Source organism: Cydia pomonella, chromosome 18 (genome assembly GCF_033807575.1).
Source record: "Cydia pomonella isolate Wapato2018A chromosome 18, ilCydPomo1, whole genome shotgun sequence".
NCBI lineage: Eukaryota > Metazoa > Arthropoda > Insecta > Lepidoptera > Tortricidae > Cydia > Cydia pomonella.
In genome coordinates, this window is record NC_084720.1 from 4,228,386 (window position 1) to 4,248,926 (window position 20,541).

A 20,541-nucleotide genomic window follows, 5' to 3' on the forward strand; every position below is an offset into this window, starting at 1 on the left:
TTGCCATTATTATGATATTATTGCAGGGCTCTATAGATGAGACAATTTGTCTTCAATTTCAATCCTAATTTTTGGTACCATTTGGCAAATTGTCTGACAATGGTCTCACTTGTCCTTACTGCCTACTTCTAAAAAGTCCAAAGTGACGTTGACGTTTTTTGTTGCCCACGTTTTGTTATGTATGAACCCGACTAAATTACGTAGGTTGTTTTTTGGTATGTTGTCAGGAATATTAAAACTTGTTTTAATTTTGTCGCATTGCGTATGTTCTGTCCTTCACGGGCGCACACGTTATAGCACATCTACATGATCCTACCATCTATGTTATCGACAGGCAAAAAGCAGTGATAAATTACGTAAAAGTTGTAGGATCTGTAGACCTCTTATAACGACAAAAAATGTAGTCTATTCTATTCTGTCTATTTAGAATTTTGCAATTTTGCTTTGCATTTGCAGTCTTGTTTTGTTTTGTTTTGTTTTGTTTTGTTTGTAAAGTTTGCAGTTAAAGTTGATGTAATGTTTTCAATTTATAACTTAATATTTTTAGCTTTTAAAACGTAGCCATAACTTTATAAAGATAACAACTTGTATCTTCAGTCAAGAAGAAAAAAACATTCTGCAACATAATTTATTTTAATGTAAACTCGTGAAGATGAATCCTCTCGACGTGTGAGTAAATTTTTATTCCTCTTAACCCCTTGAGTAACACAGAAATGTCGAATAAAATTCAATTAGAATATTTAATTTCTTGTTAGATGCAAACATAATTTGTATTTGTATCTTGTAAAGCTGTCTTTCGAAGTATTTCTTAAGGCTATGTACATTTTATATATTATTTTCAGATCATACAAGCTTTTAGAACAAGGCCAGTTCTTGAAAATTACATTTTCAATCAATTCTAAAAGAAGAGGTGATCCATACACATCAGAATTTAAAATTGATGATATGGTTCAAGTTCGTTTTAAACTTGAACAAGATGCAACTAGAGGTAGAGATAGCCCATGCTATGGGTATGGTGATGGTGAGTTAGCACTATTGGTCTACATGTCATATAAAAAATGTGACACAGTGAAAGATTTTGCTGTAAAGTTAAACATAAAATTAAATGATTTCAACTACTCGGAGCAATTAATTTGTCCCGAGACTTGGACTGAATGGATAGAAGTAGGTAAACTCCCAAAATTAAAGAGTAACTCAAATCTTCTCCTAGAAGTAACTATGGCTGTGAGCAAAGCGGAAGTTATTACGTTTGCCAAGCTGTATAATGATACAATCACAACTGATATCAAAGTAAGTACCAAAGGCAGCAAAAATCCTATTCAGTTCCACAGGAGCTGCTTGCTGACTCACAGCGACTTTTTCAAGACCCTGTTTCAAACTGGAGATTTTATTGATAAGAAAGATTTTGAGATTGGCGAAAAAGATGTCACAGATCAGACAATACAGCATTTAAAGGATTATGTATACCTAGGTGTTCTACCTGATGATGGTTTGTGCTCATTACTGATGCTCGCTAGGTGCTATTTGTTTGAAAACCTTAAGTCTGAGTGTATTACGAAAATAGTTCAAACGGTCACCCCTGAAGACTTGCACCGTTTTATGGGCTTCGCATGTGAAAACAACATGCCGGAATTAGGAATAGCCTTACTGCAGACTCCGCATGAAGTTGTTCATCAAGCTCATGTAATGAGTAAAGTGGATCGGAAACGGCCTCATAATGAAGAATCAGAAGAGCCAAAAAAGAGGAAGAAAATTAAAAAATAGATTTTAAATTGTCTGCAAGATGTAAGGGGTTCTTATTGTTGAACTAAACTCTGGCAAGCCAGCTATGTTAGTTGAAAAAGATAGCAAATTCGAAGAATGTAGGCACAAAGGATATATCGCAAATACTTAAATTTCACGCCTGTTTCTACTGACAAAGTTGTCTTGCTAAAGTATAAATCTATTTTAATATTTTTTTATTTCTATTGACTACTGTTCAAATCTAATCAGACATTAGCACATTTTAAGAAGTAAGAGATGTCATATCATAAGACATTTTTTTTTTCTACCTGTTGATTGTACTATTATGTTGCTTTTAGAGAGTAAGGAGATACTCTGATTATGTTCCTAGTAAATCTTAATTACATTTTAATTAATAAGTAAGATAAGCATGAGACAGGGTGACCGCCATAGTGGTCAAATACAAGGTGCCCGTGAGCATTGCGAGAGATTTTAACGGTGCATTCCTGATGGCAACAGAAGCAAAAAATGTTATATGACTTTTTGTGAAATTCGACAAAAAACAATTTTTTTTTGTTTTTTTTTTTCCCTTTTTTGAACACTCCTGTACATAAAACGTAAGTTTTATTGATAAACACATAACCTAAAATTAACTAAAGTTTTTTTTTTATTTGGGGGTAGCCTCTCGAATACATTTTTTTAATTTTTCGATGTCAATCAATAGGTATGTCCAGACTAGACCTCAAAGTGGCAATATCGCAGTCAAAAATGTGTTTTGTACAGACTTATGGCGAAAGAATGATTTCGAAAAACATTTAATTATCTTTGAAACTAGGCCTAATCCAGAAAATATATGACATTTTAGTTTCTAAATATTACCAGGAATACTAGTTAAAATGTCTCGTAATGCTCACGGGCACCTTGTATATCAAGATTCTTATTCTTATGGTAACATAGGTGTTTCAATATATTTGGCCACTTTGGCTGTCACTATCAATTTGATAAGTTGTGGACTATTTTAAATAGAAATAGAAGATTTTTTATTGAAAACTTATCCAACTTTTAAGTATTTTGGTATTTTTCGTATAGAACCTCCCCTTTCTACAATACGACTAATTATATAGTTTTGTTGCGTACGCGTATCTACTAGCCGTGTTTTTTCTCGTGGTTCTTTGTACGGTTGAGGAAATTGATTCGATAGCAATTTGCGGTTCAAGTAAATTTGGTTGTACATATTTATGCTAAGAGTTGTCCAATGTAAAGTGAACCGTAAACTGCTAAAGAAACAATTTCCTCGACTGTACTTTAGTATCACATATAACTTGACGTTCCGAGTATGTCTGAAAATAACTTATTATTGCTGTTGATAAAAGTTTATTTCGCATTAAATAGTACAAAAAATAAAGTCAGCTGATTACAAACTGGTGGATTTACACCTTAGCTGGTGGATACAAGGCGCCTGCGGGTTTTTTACTGCAATATTCCACGTAGTAAGCAAATGTCACTCGATAGCAGGCTTTAAAATTGTATGAGGGCTAAGCGAATTTTTACGTGTTTTTTTTTTCGTAGGTATCTGAATCTTAGGACATTTAAAAATGTTTTGAAAGATTAGCGGTGAAGCCCCTATCACGTATCGGGGATTCCTTATCAATAAGAGCCTTTATCGCGCTCCGTCCGCGACCAGACTTCTTAAGGCCTTCAGGTTTCTTCTTTAGCGGACGTTTCGAGCCGAAAGTACTTTTCGCAATAACTGGCTCGTAGCTCTTAGCTTTCGTGACTTTAGGGGCATGATGACCTTGAGGTTTTCGCTTTAGTGATGCGTGACTCATGTCGTGTTTTTCGATTTTGTTTCTTATGTCTTCCTCCTCATTGTTCTGGAAGCCTGAGAGGTTTCCCACCATGATGCGGAGATCGTTCAACGTTTTACTCTGGGCAAGAAAGTCGTCCTGCAGTCTGTCAATCTTTCGCTCGACTTGCCTGAACGAATTGATGATTTTTTGCATTGCGTCGAGCGACATGACGTTGTTGCGTTGCATTGTTATATTTTTGTGGATTTAATTTTTTGGAATGAATACTGATAATTTTTCTAACACTTTTTATTATACTTTATATGTCATTTGGTCTGTTATAGCTGTTTTGACAGCTTATTGTATCGTTTTTATTGAAGGAATTTGGCAGCTGTCGAGAAAAGTTTTAATACTTTCATAAACGACCAATAAGGAATGAGTTTTCAACCGACTTTACGAAAGGAAAGTGATCTATTAATGTCTAACGCGAATGGCTCAGTTTCATTAGTCGATAACTCGGTCGATATAAAGCGGTATAATGACTAGTGAAACTCGTAAAGTTTTATCAACTGCACAGGTAAAACGGAGAATCCTTGGTACAAATCTAAAAGAGGCCCTTGAGGCATTGTACCAAGGATGCTGGTGGCATTTCCTCGTTGTATCGCAATACTGATACGTTGTGCGAGGAAGCCGCCAGCTCTTCGGTCACCAGTTACGTCAACCAGACGCTTCGCGATTTCCGCAAAAACTTGTGCGCGCTGGGACCCCATGAACCTAGAGTTTCAATGCCAAATGGTACAAATTTATTAATTTTAATATTGCGGTCGCTCCATCGTTTTCTGGGCCATGGTAGTAAATAAGTCTCAAATGAGCTTTGGGCAATTATTTCCGTGGCCTATTATTAACTGCAATGCAAAACAACATTGCATTTCGCCAGCATATAATTAACTGTCCTATAAAGCGTTCCAGTTCGCTTTATTAGTAGAAAAGGAGTTTTTACCACACCAGCTCGTAAATGCTCTCTTTTTTTCTTCAAAAGTAGATGAGAAAGTTGCATCTTATCTAAAAGAGTGGCAAATTTGCCAATTTTGAGTTGTACCTAGGTATCCTCATTTTGGTTAATACAGGATGTTTATTTAGTCACCTGAAATAATTTACGGGGTGAATATGTAGGTCATATTGAGCAGCTTTTACTATGGGACCAAACCCGAAATCACGAAACAAAATTTTTTGTCTCCCATAGAAAATGTCAAGGTCAGACAGCAAAAATGTATGAAGCAGCCAATTTTTTTCCCGATTTCGGGGTTGGTCTCATAGTAAAAGTTGCTCAGTATTACCTGTATATTCACCCCGTAAATTATTGCAGGTGACTAAATAAACACATCCTGTATAATTGATTTTTAAGTGATGATTTTGAAGTATACCTAAAAATTTAATAGCGTTCATTTGTATTAGATTTTTAATATTTCACAATTCGTATTTTCCTCGAGTTGGTGAACAATTTTATGTTTTACTCGGCATCAAAGTTTGTTTATCCCTCGTGCCTTGATAACGACGTGCTGGCGAGGTGTCTTGATAAGTATTAGCACGTCAACTTTGCCCCCTTAAAAATCTAATAGTTACAGGGAAACAATGGATATCTGGAAACTAGGAGCAATAATATGGCTTTTCAAATCTCATGTGGAAGGTCGGGCTGGGATTGGTAAATTTTTAACAAGTTTCGTGGATAATGAGAGGAAACCTACGACGGTGGTGTTTCATGGGATTTGTTGGAATAATTGTAAGTATTATATCACAGAAAAAATAATAAACATTATTATTTGTATGTCCTACCATATCTCGAGACCCGGACCTTTGGGAGACGAGCGTGTGGGGCCGAAGCCAACAGCGTAAAGGCCCTTTAAGATAAGTTTGATATCATGTAGAACGTCTGCTGGAACCCATTCACCAGTACAGCAGTAGAGACCCGTGAACCGGTATCAGCAGGCAGTGGGGCATAATAGATAGAACTGCGGGAGTTTCAATGCAGGCTACTATATAATAAGATAAATAGTATTCTAAGATAAACTGTGGTCCTCAAATTTGAGGCAAAAATACACTGTGGGCTGTTGTAACAAAAAAAAATAAAGAGTTCACGGCTAATGGATAAAGTTTGGCTGGTTTGGGGTATTGGACTATTGTAAAGAACTCCGGACACATGCCATAACAATGCTCACAACAATTTTGTTTTTAATTTTTCTCATGTAAAATATAATCTATATAGCCAGAAAGACATAAAATACCACTCGACATTTTTATTTATTTGATAGAATACAAGATACAGGCGTGACAGAGTGGTCAGAAACAATTCAACGAAAATAATTTTGACCCAGGTTTGCCCATGGCTCTGTCTGTGTGGGATTCAATCTGTGACTGGAATTGAGATTCAAGCACGGGGGTAATTTCCAAAAATAAAGTAGGTACCTGTACCCCTAGTGTAAATATTTTCGACAGCGAAACGTGACGTACGCGTTTGCGTTAAGTGTCATTTTGTATGAGATTTTTGACTTTCCAAAACGTCCCGCTTGGCGCGCTGTTCAAAAACCCATACAAAATGAGACTTAACGCAAACGCGTAGGTACGTCACGTTTCGAAATCGAAATTATTTCCACTAGGGGTACAGGTACCTACTTTATTTTTGGAAATTACCCCCGGGCTTGAATCTCAATTCCAGTCACAGATTGAATCCCACACAGACAGAGCCATGGGCAAACCTGGGTCAAAATTATTTTCGTTGAATTGTTTCTGACCACAAAAGATTTTTGTTTTAATAGGAAATGAAAAAAACTCGATTTCTTGACGAGATTCCCCATATGCGAAATTTAAAAAAAATTTCCATGTGGAAATTTTGCAATATTGAAATCGTTCCGACGTAATAGTAAAGTAATTTCGTCAAAACTAGGGTAATATTTAATAATAGTATGTTTCTATCTTGTAATGAAAATGAAAGACTTGTAGTGTAGTCAAAAAGTGTCCCTAAAGAAGAATAGATTTAAAACCCCTTAAGGTTTGATATCTCATTCTTTATCGTTTTAAGCCGTTAAACTCCATGTGATGAAAGAACTGTCCAAAGCTGGTATCCGGAGCTCTCAGTCCATGTCGAAGAGAACTTCTTTAATAGACCACACCGTGTTGTTACTCGCTGACCTGAACTGCACGGGAACTGACGAGTTGATCATTAATGTAAGTTCCTTTAGGGCCACTTGCACCGATCACTAACCCGGGGTTAACCGGTTAAATCGGTTACCATGGTTACCTGTACAATTTGACACTGGGTTAACGGTTTAACCGGTTACCATAGTTACCTGTACAATTTGATACTGGGTTAACGGTTTAACCAGTTAACTCCGGGTTAGTGGGATGGTGCAAGTGACGCTTATACATACTATAACTACAGATTTATCAATCCTTAGATGTTATGCAAGGTTAAACATACATACATATATGCAAGTTATACTGAGCAACTTTATTATGGATCAGACTTTGAATAAAAAAATCGATATTTAATCAGGTTAGTTAAATTTAGTTACCTTTTTTATGATATAGGAGGCAAACAAGCAGACGGATCACCCGATGATAAGCGATTACCGCCGCCCATGGACGCAACACCAGAGGGGTTGTAAGTGCGTTGCTGGCCTTTAAGACTGGAGTACGCTCTTTTCTTGAAGGTTTGAAGGTCGTATCGGTCCGGAAATACGGCAGGTGACACTTTATTTCACAGTTTAGCTGTGTGAGGCAGAATGTTTCTGGAGAAACGCACAGTTGAGGACTGCCAACCATCTAAGTGGTGAGGATGGAAATGTTGTTGCGTAGGGCGATGGCAAAAAGAAGCGGTCAGTCCAGTAGTAAAAGTTGCTCATAATTACTTACATGTATTTACCTCGCAAAATTTGACTAGAAACACTCTAGTATACTTATTTATTCAATATACGACACATTTGCCTTGCCTGAATCTTAGGCGTCTCAAAAATACTGGAGATGCTGGGATCATTTTTCGGCGCGACAATTATATACATACACTCACGAGCACGTAGACTAAGGCACAACAAACTGTTATACTACGTCGGTTGCAAACAAGCATACGGCCCGTCTGATGGCAAGCAGTCTCCGTAGCGTATGTACGCCTGCAACTCCAGAGGAGTTACATGCGCGTTAAAGTTGTCTGTGTATTGGAGTTAAATTGTTAAAACTGTCTCTTCGTTACAAGAAAATGCCCCATGCACACATCAGGTTTGAGTCATTTACCGCTCAACCCTTGAACTGTGTGCGCTCGTAAAAACACGAGTTAGTGAGTATGACGTGAAATCTCTGCATCCTAAATGTGTGATATGTACTTGGATGCAAATAGGGATCTGGGGGCCTACCGGGAAAATCGAAATTCACAAATTGCGGGGATCTTTCTCTTTTACTCTCACTAAGACGTAATTTACTCTCACTAAGAAAAATGCCCGCAATTGACGAACTTCGATTTTCGCGGTAGGCCTCCTGTATCGCACAGGCAACTCAACGGGAATTGCACCGGCTGCCGTACCGCTGGTTGGTGTTATCAGATGCGCCTCGCTCCGGTCGGTCCTCGCTCTGGGACCCGTTCCTGGTAGACAGCGAATTGGTGCTCGCTACTGTTGACGGGGCAGGCTATACAATGACTGAGGGTAAGCATAAATGTTGCTTCACAGGATCTACAATGTTTGTGTTTTTTCTTTCGAACATACATAGTTATAATTATGTTATTGATGTAAAAAATAGTAAATTAATTTTACGAAAAGTATTTTTTTATTTGGAAACCTTTTATGTATATATACTTGTAATTACAAGCTATTTCGATTGCGATCGGAGAAGAATTGCATCACCATATAAAATCGATGACCACTGGTTATGGAATAAAGAAACTTGGGACTCTCGACCTCGACTTAGCTCGTGATTCTGAGTAGGTAGAAATACCAAAATTGTTAAAATGAAAAAAAGTGTTGATAACTTCCCGTGAAATATTAGGTACCCCAGTTCTATTCTATCGATGAACCGTTCAACGAGGAGTCGGAAAAAGGGTATAAATTTTCTCCATTCTGAGGCGGAGCGGAGATTCCAACCAATGCTATTGGTTGATTCCCCAGATCCACGCTTCGCTGTGTTTCAGTTGACAGGTAGGTAGCCTAATCCCATTCACGTTCTGTTTTTTCTAGTCTACAAGCCATCCCCCACCAGCCCTGCCATCCTGACGCCCCGCGGCACGTTCCAACACGTCCTGACAGACACCCGACCCCATCGGGAGCTCTTTCGCCGGCGACGGGACCTCATGGGCGTTCCACTAACTATAACCAATACTATTCAGGAGAGTAATTCATCGATATATCATTTGCTGCAGGAGGACTCGCTGTGAGCAATTTTTTAAAGATTTACACTGCCTCGGTGGCAAACAAGCATATGGCCCGTCTGATGGTAAGCATCCGGTAGCACTATAGTCGCCATAATACCATACTTACCTACTGGCATTTGATGTCATAATACCATCGCTTTCAACCTTTTTGAAGTGAAAACTTCTTTAGCGGCGCTGTGCACTTTTTGTGATGGGGTAAAATGTTATATAAACTCGCGATAGGTCACGTGACCGACAGATTCGACAGATTGAAAATTCGTAAGTCGGACTCATGACGTAGTCGTTGAAATTATGGGTGGAAGTTGATTTTTCTGAGAGATAAACTTTTTAATGTTAAATAATTTTAGGTAATGGTTCAGAAGTGTTAAAAGTTTAGTGTAATATAAATTTTCATGTTTGTGTACGATAGCGCAATAAATGAATATTGTATTTTACCACACAAATGATACTGCTTTTATACTGATAATTAAAGCAATTCGTGCAAAATTATTCCCTAACCATTCCAAAATATCAAAAATGAACAAAGTTAATATTCAAGTTTTCACTTCTGCCGGCACTCCCGGAGTGCAACCCTTTGTTTTTTTTTTTCAAGGTTTACGCTTATGTACGCGACCGGCATTTAAATGTTAGCCGGCAATGGTAGAGCGAAGACCGTCAACTTTGACACATCTATAACTGTTATAGAGATGGAAAATATGATTATAAATAAGTACTGCAAAATTGACGTTGTTTCAACTTACCTCTGTTTTACTCATCTCGGTCCTCTACAGAGCGAGAAGCATTAATTACACTTTTATTTCTAGGGAACTAGAGCACGATCTCATCAGCAAGAACTCGTACACCCTCGCCAAGGTGGCGTTTCTCACGCTGAACGCGACCCCCGTGGCCACGTTCACTAACAGCTTTGGCTACTTGCAGAACGGTCAGTGGACCGGGGTAATAAAAGAGTTGTTGGAATATAACGCTGACATTGGTAATTATTTTTTAATACAGTTCCTCAAAAAGTGCTACTTTACGTAGCCGTTTAGCGTGCAGAAAGTTGTATTTCACGAACTAGTGCTTTTTACTTTTCCACTTGTTCCAATTCATGACTACTTATTGATGAGTGTTAATGTTAGTTTCCTTTAAAAATCGTAATCAACATAAAACATACTGTTAATGTAAAAATGATAAATATAAGCATATTTCATATTTCATTACTTACCTCTTCATCATTATAACACGTTTATTTTTTAATATTGAATATTGAAAAACCGTTCTTAATAAGTTGTCTGCCGAAACGCCTATAGCAGAGGCGTTTTTTTCTTACCGCGAGAATGTTTTAAGTTTCCAAAGGCAACATTCGATATTGTTTTCAAACAATTTAAATATACGATACACAAATAATCGTAAATAACGAATAATAGTATAATATTTTATATTTACAATTGTTTCTGTCGTATAGAACATGCATAAAAAAGTACTTGTTGTTTTTCTTATTTTTTCGCAACTGTATTAAAAAACGTCGTTCGATACACGTGCGGAAATGTCATTCTTTACTCGTCCCGAGTCTTGACACTCGCCTACGGCTCGTGGCAAGATATCTCGGTATTCGTGATGTAATGACATACTTTCCGCACTAGAATCGAAATGTACTATTGTAGCAATGTACAAATACAATTTTCAAAAATTGCAAAGCTTCCATGGAGTGTACTCGGTATTTATTGCTGAACGTTTATCGCCAAACTTTCTAACGGTTTTGATTTGTATGCTACTTGAAATCGACGCCAATGAGTAACGTAAATGTTAAATGAATCAATCGTCAACAGTTAAGAACATTGAGTAATACCTAATCTGAACGGAGATTTTGAATTCCAAAGACCGTGGTTCTTCTTGACAATAGATAGAAATAGAAATATATTTATTTGCCATTAAATGTGGTACAAAAAGGAGTTACATTATTTTTATTTGAGCCATACACATTTAGACTTTAAAAAGCCATGCAAATTGTTTTATACAACATTTAAGATTAATTGACATAATCAGTGCCGGATTAAGACATTTAGGTGCCCTAAGCATTTCTAGACCATGGTGCCCCCTCATCAAGATTACATTGAATTTTCTTGGTAAATTGAGTGACGTTTATTGCCGCATTACTTCTGAGAATAGAATTTTCAATCCGTCACATCATTTTATCACGGAAATTGACAGAACTGCAGTATTAATGTTCCAAGAGTAGGTAAGGTCAAGTCTAAACAAATTCGAAGACCGTGCTTCGCATAAGTCCGGAGGTCAAGCCAACCATGGTCCAAGTGTAAGCGAAGACGTAAGACATAGGCAGTATTCCGCACAGGATTTTGGAACCTCTAGAGCTTTCCTGCGAAGCTCATTCATGTGAGGGCAAAGGCCGAGCTTCAGTAGGGGCTTAGCCATTGGCCATTGGTTTTTGTCAGAACAAGTACCAATGGCCACAAATTTTTTAAATAGCAAATTATTGTTTACGAAAACGGGACTTAATAGGGTAAGTTTTAAAATTACCTCTGACCAGACGTTTCAAGGCCGGCGTTGTCCCCATGGTCTCGGAGAAGACTGTGTAAAGTCGACATCATTATTTTGACCTTGGAGGTAATTTTAGAACTTAATCAAACGCGAATAAGTCTCGTTTTCTTAAATAATAATGTGTCACAATTAGGCCAATACAATTAGATTTTTTCGACCTAAAAATACGTGTAATCCGAGTTTGCTCCATTCTAGGAGGTGTGCATAAATGATTCCTCTTTTTCAGTTTTTTTGCTGGTAAATCGAAAACGGTACGGCCGACGGAAAATTTGTTCTAATTACGAGTATTATTAAAATTGATATCTGAGGATCCGAAATGTAATTTAACTATGTTCTTGCAATAAAATATATTGATTGATTGATTGATTTAAGGTAGGTACCTTAATATGTATTCGTAGTACCTAAATTGTAAATTAGGTCGACATTTTTAATTTTTGGTAAAATCATGTTAATAATCCGAAAACGCTTTCTTACCAGTGTCTGATCCACCAAGTGCTATTGTAATTGATAGTGGGTACCTTCTACTACATCGAGTGGTTTGGCAATCCAAAGGAAAAAAATATCTCCTAAGAATCCCAAAATGTATGCACACCTCCTGGGATAGAGCAAACTGGGATTACACGCATTTAGGACCAAATAAATGTATTAAAACAATTTCCAGCTTGCTGGGAATTAATTCCTCAAAACGCTATTTTTGGATCTAATTTGATTGGCCTAAATCGTGAAGGTGTTTTTAAAGGCAAAGTCTAAGGCTGAATGCGCGGAGCGTTCGATCAGCGCTTACGGATGAGGCCAAAGGTCGAGCTGGAGGAAAGCAAGGCTTGAATTTGACCAATGGCGAGGTATGAATAGCTGGACGTCCGCAGCGTCAGATCGCGGCGCGTTATCATATAATACAACTAATGGCGAGGTGTGAGCAAGGCAGCCCAGCTGCGAAAGAGGACAGCATGGATTTGGATCCATGGCCAAGCGAAAGTGGGGCAGTTTGCATAAAGTAGAAGGCCTGGCGTCGCATAAGACCTAACGCCGAACTGCAAAAGAGTGGCTTGAAATCGAACCTATGTAATCACGGTCCTCCTACTGCTCGGCCTTTGCCTTAACTCGAAAGCGCAACTTGATAAGATGCTTTTGTTTTTCGGCCTTCGCAGGGCCCTTTATTACACTTTGACAATTAGGTCGCAGGATCGCGGCTCTGCAGCAACTCAGCCTGGCCGACACATCTGGTGTGCAAGAGACCAAAATACGCTACAAAATCAGTAATCTACGTCGAGAAAATCGGTTGGCCACAAGCCCGACGGTAAGATTTTTTGGCCATGAGCTTTGATGGCCTCCGCGTAAGGTTGGAGATGTGCTTACGTGTCCTCACTCTCTTACGACCCTTCGTTATTAGATGGGTACTTGCACACGTATCAAAAAGTTTCGTGTACATAAGTACTACACTACGACTGCGATGCTGATGCAGCCTGCGCGTTTTTTTCCTATGATTTTGGTGCCCCCCTAGACGTGGTGCCCTAAGCAAGTGCTTATTTTGCTTAATGGTTAATCCGGCACTGCATAATTGACATAAACGATATCAATACATTTCGACAAAATTTGCCGCAAACATCTCTTTTTAGGTCTGTAGACCATGTGGCTTGTGCCTATTCAAATACGAAAAACTGTCTCTCCCCTTTGTTACGCCTATTCACCTAAATCGTGTGCAAGATGATAAGTGTGCTCAATAACTTTCAGGGACAAATGTTGGAATGAGTCAATCTCGTCTCAAACAAGTAATGTTCCTGGATCCTCTGGACAACGGCCGTGCTCGTTTTATCTTCCGTCAGCCCGCTCTCTCTGTCACCGCTAACATATTCTCCCTCCCCTTCTCCCCTGACGTGTGGATAGCTACTGGTTTATCTTCATTCGTCGCTGGTGTGGCGTACTATCTGAGCACGCGGCTGATAAAGACGAGAGCAGAGAAGGGAACAGTTAGGGATGCTTATCTGCTGACTATGAGTGCGCTCAGTCAGCAGGGGTGTGAGGTTCAGCCGAGACATGTGTCAGGTAAGTTTGGGAAGTGTACTGTTCGCACTATAATTGTTGCACTGAGAAAAAAACTTGCATTAACGTTTAATGCTTGAAACAGTTCCATATGAGCCTATCGAACAAAACAGTAAAATTTACTGTTTTGAGTAGCTAAAATGTAGTGACTGTTCGTTTATTTGTTCAAACAGTTAACGGTATTGTTTTGTATTTTACTGTTTTTGAAACATTTGTTGATATTGTATAAAGCAGTTAATCTCAATAAAAAAAACTTTAATGTGTGCTCGATATATCATATTTTATTTCAGTGTGTTTCACTCATAGTGTGCCAGTCATTATTTCCAGCTGTGGGCTGCGTACATCTGTCAATGAAACTGGCCTTTGCCATTTTTCTGGCATCTGGTGCCTAGCATGGCACGGATGTATGCAGATTGCAGCCTGTTCGACTTTATCCACACCTAAACCTTGTAGTTTGTCCTACCGTTTGTAAGTTCCCAATTAAGAACCTAAAAAAAATTCCATGTTCAACATTGCCTAGTTTGATAAACCAAGGCTACCATGACAAAGATTGTTGTTGCAAAGATAAGTAACCTTCACCAAACAGCTGAAGCTGCCTACATCTGATTCCTAATTCTTATTCTAGGATACGGGACTAATGATGGGAATTAAAATATTGTTTATTACTATTAGCTATTTGGTACATATTCTCCTATCTTTTCAAGCCCGAAAACGTTTGGCACACTGGTGCGTAGACAAGATGCCAATCATTATCGCTCTGTAGCAAACTAAGAGACATTGGCGTTTCGTTATCGCACTAATATGGAATAGAGATAGAGCTACGCTACGGAGCGTAAACGATTGGAATGTTGGCTAGGCAGCCTGGTTAGCAAGTACTTGATTCTAGTTTAAATTATTAAGATTGGCTACTTGACGGTACGAGTAACTATTGTGTCGACCAGCTCGCATCGTCCTGTGGGTGGTGTTCACATCAATGATGGCGCTGTACGCGGCGTACGGCGCCAACATCGTGGTGCTGCTGCAGGCGCCTTCCACCTCTGTCAACAGCCTCGCGACCCTCGCCAAGTCTAAGCTGGCGCTGGGCGCTGCCGATGTCAACTACAACCATTTCCTTTTTAGAGTAAGTCTATATTTACACAGAGTACGAAAATGAAATGAGATTAAAATTTATTTCAGGCAACTAGTGGTCCATAGATAAATTTCTTAAAATTAGCATACATGTTATAAAAATATATGCAATACAATGTAGGCTATTCAAAAAAAACTACAAATTACAATATGATTACGATACATTACGCAAGCCGCACAGACACACAAGTTGCTTATCAACAGAATATAATCACAAGTCATCGATCAGCATCAATAATCTTAGGCTGCGCTTCCACTATAGAGATGTATGCGAAGACGAAGATGCGTAAGAACCAATAGAAATTGTTAAGAACCAATAGGAACTGTCCACTAGAACTGCGCTGAGCGAGGATAGGTAAATTAAGTGGTAAGGTAAATTTATTAATTCGCTTAACCTACACATTCCTCGCACATCTCTGGTGAAAACGCAGCCTTATTATTGTTTTAAAATTTCCGCTTTTTATAACCACGAATGCCGTCATATTTACTCTGTCCTCAGCGTCACTTTCATTGAATTAGGTATAAGGAAGCAGTGGTTGCTGCTTAAGTATAAAAGATCGTCACCCTCCAGGTTCGCTCGGCATTATTTATTTATATTTATTTTTAACAGGCTTCTTCGGATCCAGTACGCAACGATATAGCAAAGAGAGTGAACTCAGATAAAGGACCCAAAGCATTCTACGGATTGACTGAAGGCGTTGAAAAAATTCGGAAGGTAGGTACAGTCAGCCAAGAAAGTGGTTTACCACTTTTCGGCTCTATTACTTGACAAATAGAGTTGAAAAGTGGTAAACCACTTTCTCGGCTGAATGTACAGAATGTAAAGTAAAAAAAAATAAGTTTACGAGTGGAATAAATACAGGATGAACTCTGAAGGTTACTACCGCCTCTGTAGGTGATCTACTTATCACTGAAATTGAGGGTTTATGATACAAGTTGCAGTCTAAAATACCTACGGACCAAGACTCCGATATATTTTCATAATGTCTCATCATCTTGACATGCCTGAAAGGGTGGCTAGAACGCTGCCAAGAAAGTTTCCTTGCAAGATGAACTAGCTAGGTTTCTAACCGTGTAGACCATAGACCAGATGAAGCTACATAAACCAATTGCAGGGTTAGATATACCTTATCCTATTGTAAATACAAAGGTTCAGAGCAATCTAAGTAGTCGTTTTAAAATGAAACCTGTGTACTAATAAAAACTGTGTACCGTAAAATGTGAGTAGGGATTACGAGGGGTTGGGTTTTTACACTTTTTACAGGCTACTACCACGTAAATTATATATTCTAATAACAAATCAAGCTATTATAATGTTCATCCTAAAGTGTCGATACAACAATTTTCAAAACTCATCTTAGTAGGAAATTCCAGCTTACCCCGTAGTAGATGTTTATCTATATTTCGTATTTATCTTTAAAGTTATGAAATGGAACTACACAAAATCATTAAAAAAAAATCAAACGACCGGAATATTTCTTATGTATAAAAATAAAGTTTTACTCACCCCATTTTACGGTACGTTTGTATGGAGAATCGAGCTTGCTGGGGACCCATAAGTACCTACTGCCCTACCTGTAATTACGGCTGCCATTAAATTCAACTCTGGCTACGACGTACGCCCTTAATTTGCCTTGTCAAATGTGGCATGTTCGTTACCTATCGTTGATATTCCTGTAATATTGCAGGGTCTATTCGCCTTCCACAGCGTGGTGGAGCCGGTGTACCGTCAGATCGACAGGACGTTCCAAGAGAAAGAGAAATGCGACTTGATGGAACTTGACTACATAGGATACGCTGCTTTCCACGTGCCGGGCAGCAAGAAGTCACCGTATTTAGAGCTTCTGAGAGTCACGTTAGTGTTTTGCGATGATAATCGTTTTAATTATTTTCTAATGTGATAGCTTATTCAGTGCATGACGAAAATTTTATTATTTTGCGCTACCGCGCTCAGTTTAGAAGATACAGATTTTATATTTCTTTCCTTATATTCCTAAAGTTGTTTTTAATTCACCAGGAATAGTTATTTAGTCATGCAGATATCTTTATAGGGCTGTATCTCCTAAACCGTGCATCGTAGCGCAAAAATAATCAAATTTTCGATCCCCCTTGAAACCCTTACTTAATAATGAAAAAACACAAAACAGGAAAAAACAAACAACAAATTGTATTATTATTTTTGTTGACTCGTAGAAAAAGTATTATATACAATAGTGATATAAAAATAGTGATAGAAAAAGTAAGAGCGAATCGCCTAGCGTGGTATGGGCATGTGATGCGGTGGGATGAAAGTCATGTGACGAGAAAGGTATTACGAATGAATGGGGAGGGATGGAACGGCAGAGGAAAACCTAGGGAACGGTGGATGGATTGTGTGAGAGATGACATGAAACGAACGCGAGTGAACGATGAGATGACGGGTGACAGAAAGATATGGAAGGAAAAGACATGCTGCGCCGACCTCAAATGAATGGGATAAGGGCAAGCGAATGATGAGTGATCTAAAATCAAGCGTTTCAATCTTGTACCTACTAAGGCTACTCAGCTGAAAAGTATTATATCACGATTGTATAAAATACTATTATATTACATAAGACAGCAAAATAATTTAAATAATCGTATATTATAATTGTTTTTTAATAAAAAGACACGTCAAGATCGCTTACCTTCTTTAAAATGCTAAAAAACGACTATTAGGCGTAAAGTTTATGCAATGAGTTTAATATGGCTGCTCAGTCTGTGTGGACACTCCTATTAATGAATTCTTATTTTGTCAGTTTCAAACGATTGCGAGAGGTGGGCATAAAATCTGCAGTAAACTTCCGCTTTGAAGCGCGCAGGCCATCATGCAAGGTAAGCGTCTTCGCCATAACACCACCAAAATTTGCATATAACAATTACACATAACAATTTGCTTTCAGGAATCAATCGCCATGTTCAGCAGCGTGGGCATAACAGAGATGCGTCCTGTGTTGATATTTATGGCGTACGGCGTAGCGCTAAGCGTTGCCGTCACCGCGGCCGAGCTGCTCGTGTTCCATGCGTAAGAACACATTTCCATGCGTAGGAACTCAGTTCCATGCTCAGTTTACTCAGAGACAAACAATTTCTAAGCTTCGGCCCCTCCCTTAGGTTCAATCCGTTTAATTTTTTTTTCGTTTTCCCCCTTTTCTTGTACCAGTTCCTTGAAGCCTGAAAAAAATGGGTTTCAAGCAGTGCCGGATTAAGACATTTTGGTGCCCTAAGCATTTCTAGACCATGGTGCCCCCTCATCAAGATTACATTTAATTTTCTTGGTAAATTGAGTGACGTTTATTGCCGCATTACTCGTACTGCTGAGAATAAAATTTTCAATCCGTCACATCATTTTATCACAGACTGCAGTACTGCAGCAGTAATGTTCCAACAGTAAGTAAGGTCAAGTGTAAGCAAATTCGAAGAAGGGCGGAGGCCAAGCCAACCATTGTCCAAGTGTAACCGAAGACGTAAGACATAGACCGTACTCCGCACAGGCAAACGCCGAGCTTCAGTAGGGGCTTAGCCATTGACCATTGGTTCTTGTCAGAACAAGTACCAATGGCCACAAATGTCTTAAATAGCAAATTATTGTTTACGAAAACGGGACTTAATGAGGTAAGTTTTAAAATTACCTCTGATCAGACGTTTCAAGGACGGCGTTGTCCCCATGGTCTCGGAGAAGACTGGGTAAAGTCGACATCATTATCTTGACGTTGGAGGTAATTTTAGAACTTAGTCAAACGCGATTAAGTCTCGTTTTCTTAAATAATAATGTGTCACAATTAGGCCAATACAATTAGATTTTTTCGAATTTGGACCTAAAAATACGTATAATCCGAGTTTGCTCCATTCCAGGAGGTGTGCATAAATGTTTCCTCTTTTTCAGTTTTTTGCTTGCAAATCGAAAATGGTACGGCCGACGGAAAATTTGTTCTAATTACGAGTATTATTAAAATTGATATCTGAGGATCCGAAATGTAATTTAACTATGTTCTTGCAATAAAATATATTGATTGATTTAAGGTACCTTAATATGTATTCGTGGTAAATTGTAAAAAAAGGTCGACATTTTTTATTTTTGGTAAAATCATGTTAATAATCCGAAAACGCTTTCTTACCAGTGTCTGATCCACCAAGTGCTATTGTAATTGATAGTGGGTTCCTTCTACATCGAGTGGTTTGGCAATCCAAAGGAAAAAAATATCTCCTAAGGATCCCAAAATGTGACACCTCCTGGGATCGAGCAAACTCCGATTACACGCATTTAGGACCAAATAAATGTATTAAAACAATTTCCAGCTTGCTGGGAATTAATTCCTGAAAACGCTATTTTTTGATCTAATTTGATTGGCCTAAATCGTGAAAATCAGTGTTTTTAAAGGCAAAGTCTAAGGCTAAACGCGCGGAGCGTTCGGTCGGCACTAACGGATGAGGCCAAAGGTCGAGCTTGAAGAAAGCAAGGCTTGAATTTGACCAATGGCGAGGTATGAATAGCTGGACGTCCGGAGCGTCCGATCGCGGCGCTTTATCATATAATACAACCAATGGTGAGGTATGAGCAAGGCAGCCCAGCTGCGAGAGAACAGCATGGATTTGGATCCATGGCCAAGCAAAAGTGAGACAGTTTGCATAAAGTAGAAGGCCTGGCGTCGCATAAGACCTAACGCTGAACTGCAAAATAGTGGCTTGAAATCGAACCTATGTAATCAGGTAATCACGGTCCTCCTACTGCTCGGCCTTTGGCTTAACTCGAAAGCGCAACTTGATAAGATGCTTTTATTTTTTGGCCTTTGCGGGGCCCTTTATAACACTATGACAATTAGGTCGCAGGGTCGCGGCTCTGCAGCTACTCGGCCTGGCCATCTAACACATCTGGTGTGCAAGAGAGCAAAATACGCTACAAAATCGGTAAACTACGTCGAGAAAATCGGTTGGCCACAAGCCCGACGGTAAGATTTTTTGACCATGAGCTAGCTGTGATGGCCTCCGCGTAAGGTTGGAGATGTGCTTACGTGTTCTCACTCTCTTACGACCCTTCGTTATTATTAGATGGGTACTTGCACACGTATCAAAAAGTTTCGTGTACATAAGTACTACACTACGACTGCCATGCTGATGCAGCCTGCGCGTTTTTTGTTTCCTACTATTTTGGTGCCCCCCTACACGTGGTGCCCTAAGCAAGTGCTTATTTTGCTTAATGGTTAATCCGGCACTGGTTTCAAGGATAAAAGCTTTCAGGGATAAAGTACCACTCGAGTTTTTTTTTGTCAAAAACCTACAATGAATAGAGTCAACAAAGGATGATGTTCTAGTTAAATTCGCGGACCACTTCAGGTGCTTATGGTTAACCTTTTGACCGCCAAAGACGTCATATGACGCGCCGCCTACGACACGCGTGGCGTTCAAAAGGTTAAGAACCTCTGCTCTGAAGATTTAATAATAGTGTATTTTTTTTATATTTCAGGAACCGTTATCGTCTTCGCCAACGGCGGGTGGCTGTACAATTGGGTAGAATTTAAATTGGTAGAAAATGTTTTAAGCTATTTACCTATACTTAGATTGCATATAATACCCGTAGGTACGTAATTATATGTAGTTTGGATTAATAATTTTGAGATGGGAATAATTAAATAGATGATAGATAATAAATATAATTATACTGATTTCAGAAACTCCACAACAAATTAAAAAGATTAGATAAAAAGGACGGTATATACACCGGGCTTTTTTTATTTCCGTAATTTCAAGGGTGCATTCCTGAGCTTAAATTAAGTAACTTTCTAAAAGCATCGGTATTCTAATTAAGTCCATATGGGTCCCTACTAGTTAAAAAAAGGCTTGCAAGGTGGCGTATGTAAATAAATTAACTCCATTTCGGAGATAATCAATATTTTA

The 20,541-nt window shown here is 38.6% G+C and overlaps 2 protein-coding genes and 1 long non-coding RNA gene across 5 annotated transcripts in view; 2 read left to right on the forward strand and 1 right to left on the reverse strand.

Moving 5' to 3' along the window:
* The window catches only part of LOC133527967 (uncharacterized), an 86,479-nt gene that overhangs the window by 24,960 nt on the left and 40,978 nt on the right, over nt 1-20,541 (forward strand). The gene's annotated exons all lie outside the window — the stretch shown is intronic.
* Nucleotides 453-20,213, forward strand: LOC133527962 (glutamate receptor ionotropic, kainate 2-like). Of its 3 annotated transcripts, XM_061865179.1 has the most exons (14): nt 453-669; nt 843-1,021; nt 5,129-5,289; nt 6,586-6,731; nt 8,029-8,200; nt 8,729-8,921; nt 9,726-9,895; nt 13,192-13,503; nt 14,442-14,620; nt 15,239-15,343; nt 16,317-16,483; nt 17,406-17,481; nt 17,550-17,671; nt 20,111-20,213. In XM_061865179.1, the coding sequence occupies exons 3-14, from the start codon at nt 5,142-5,144 to the stop codon at nt 20,163-20,165; spliced, it is 1,845 nt and encodes a 614-aa protein (XP_061721163.1). In that variant the 5' UTR covers nt 453-669; nt 843-1,021; nt 5,129-5,141; the 3' UTR covers nt 20,166-20,213. The 3 variants fall into 3 exon arrangements, with proteins under 3 accessions (XP_061721163.1, XP_061721164.1, XP_061721165.1); XM_061865180.1 differs by lacking the exons at nt 453-669; nt 843-1,021 and adding an exon at nt 4,507-4,612 and having other exon boundaries at nt 5,135-5,289; XM_061865181.1 differs by lacking the exons at nt 453-669; nt 843-1,021 and adding an exon at nt 4,548-4,612.
* Nucleotides 3,074-3,891, reverse strand: LOC133527964 (uncharacterized). The gene has a single exon (XM_061865184.1). The coding sequence runs from the start codon at nt 3,756-3,758 to the stop codon at nt 3,312-3,314; it is 447 nt and encodes a 148-aa protein (XP_061721168.1). The 5' UTR covers nt 3,759-3,891; the 3' UTR covers nt 3,074-3,311.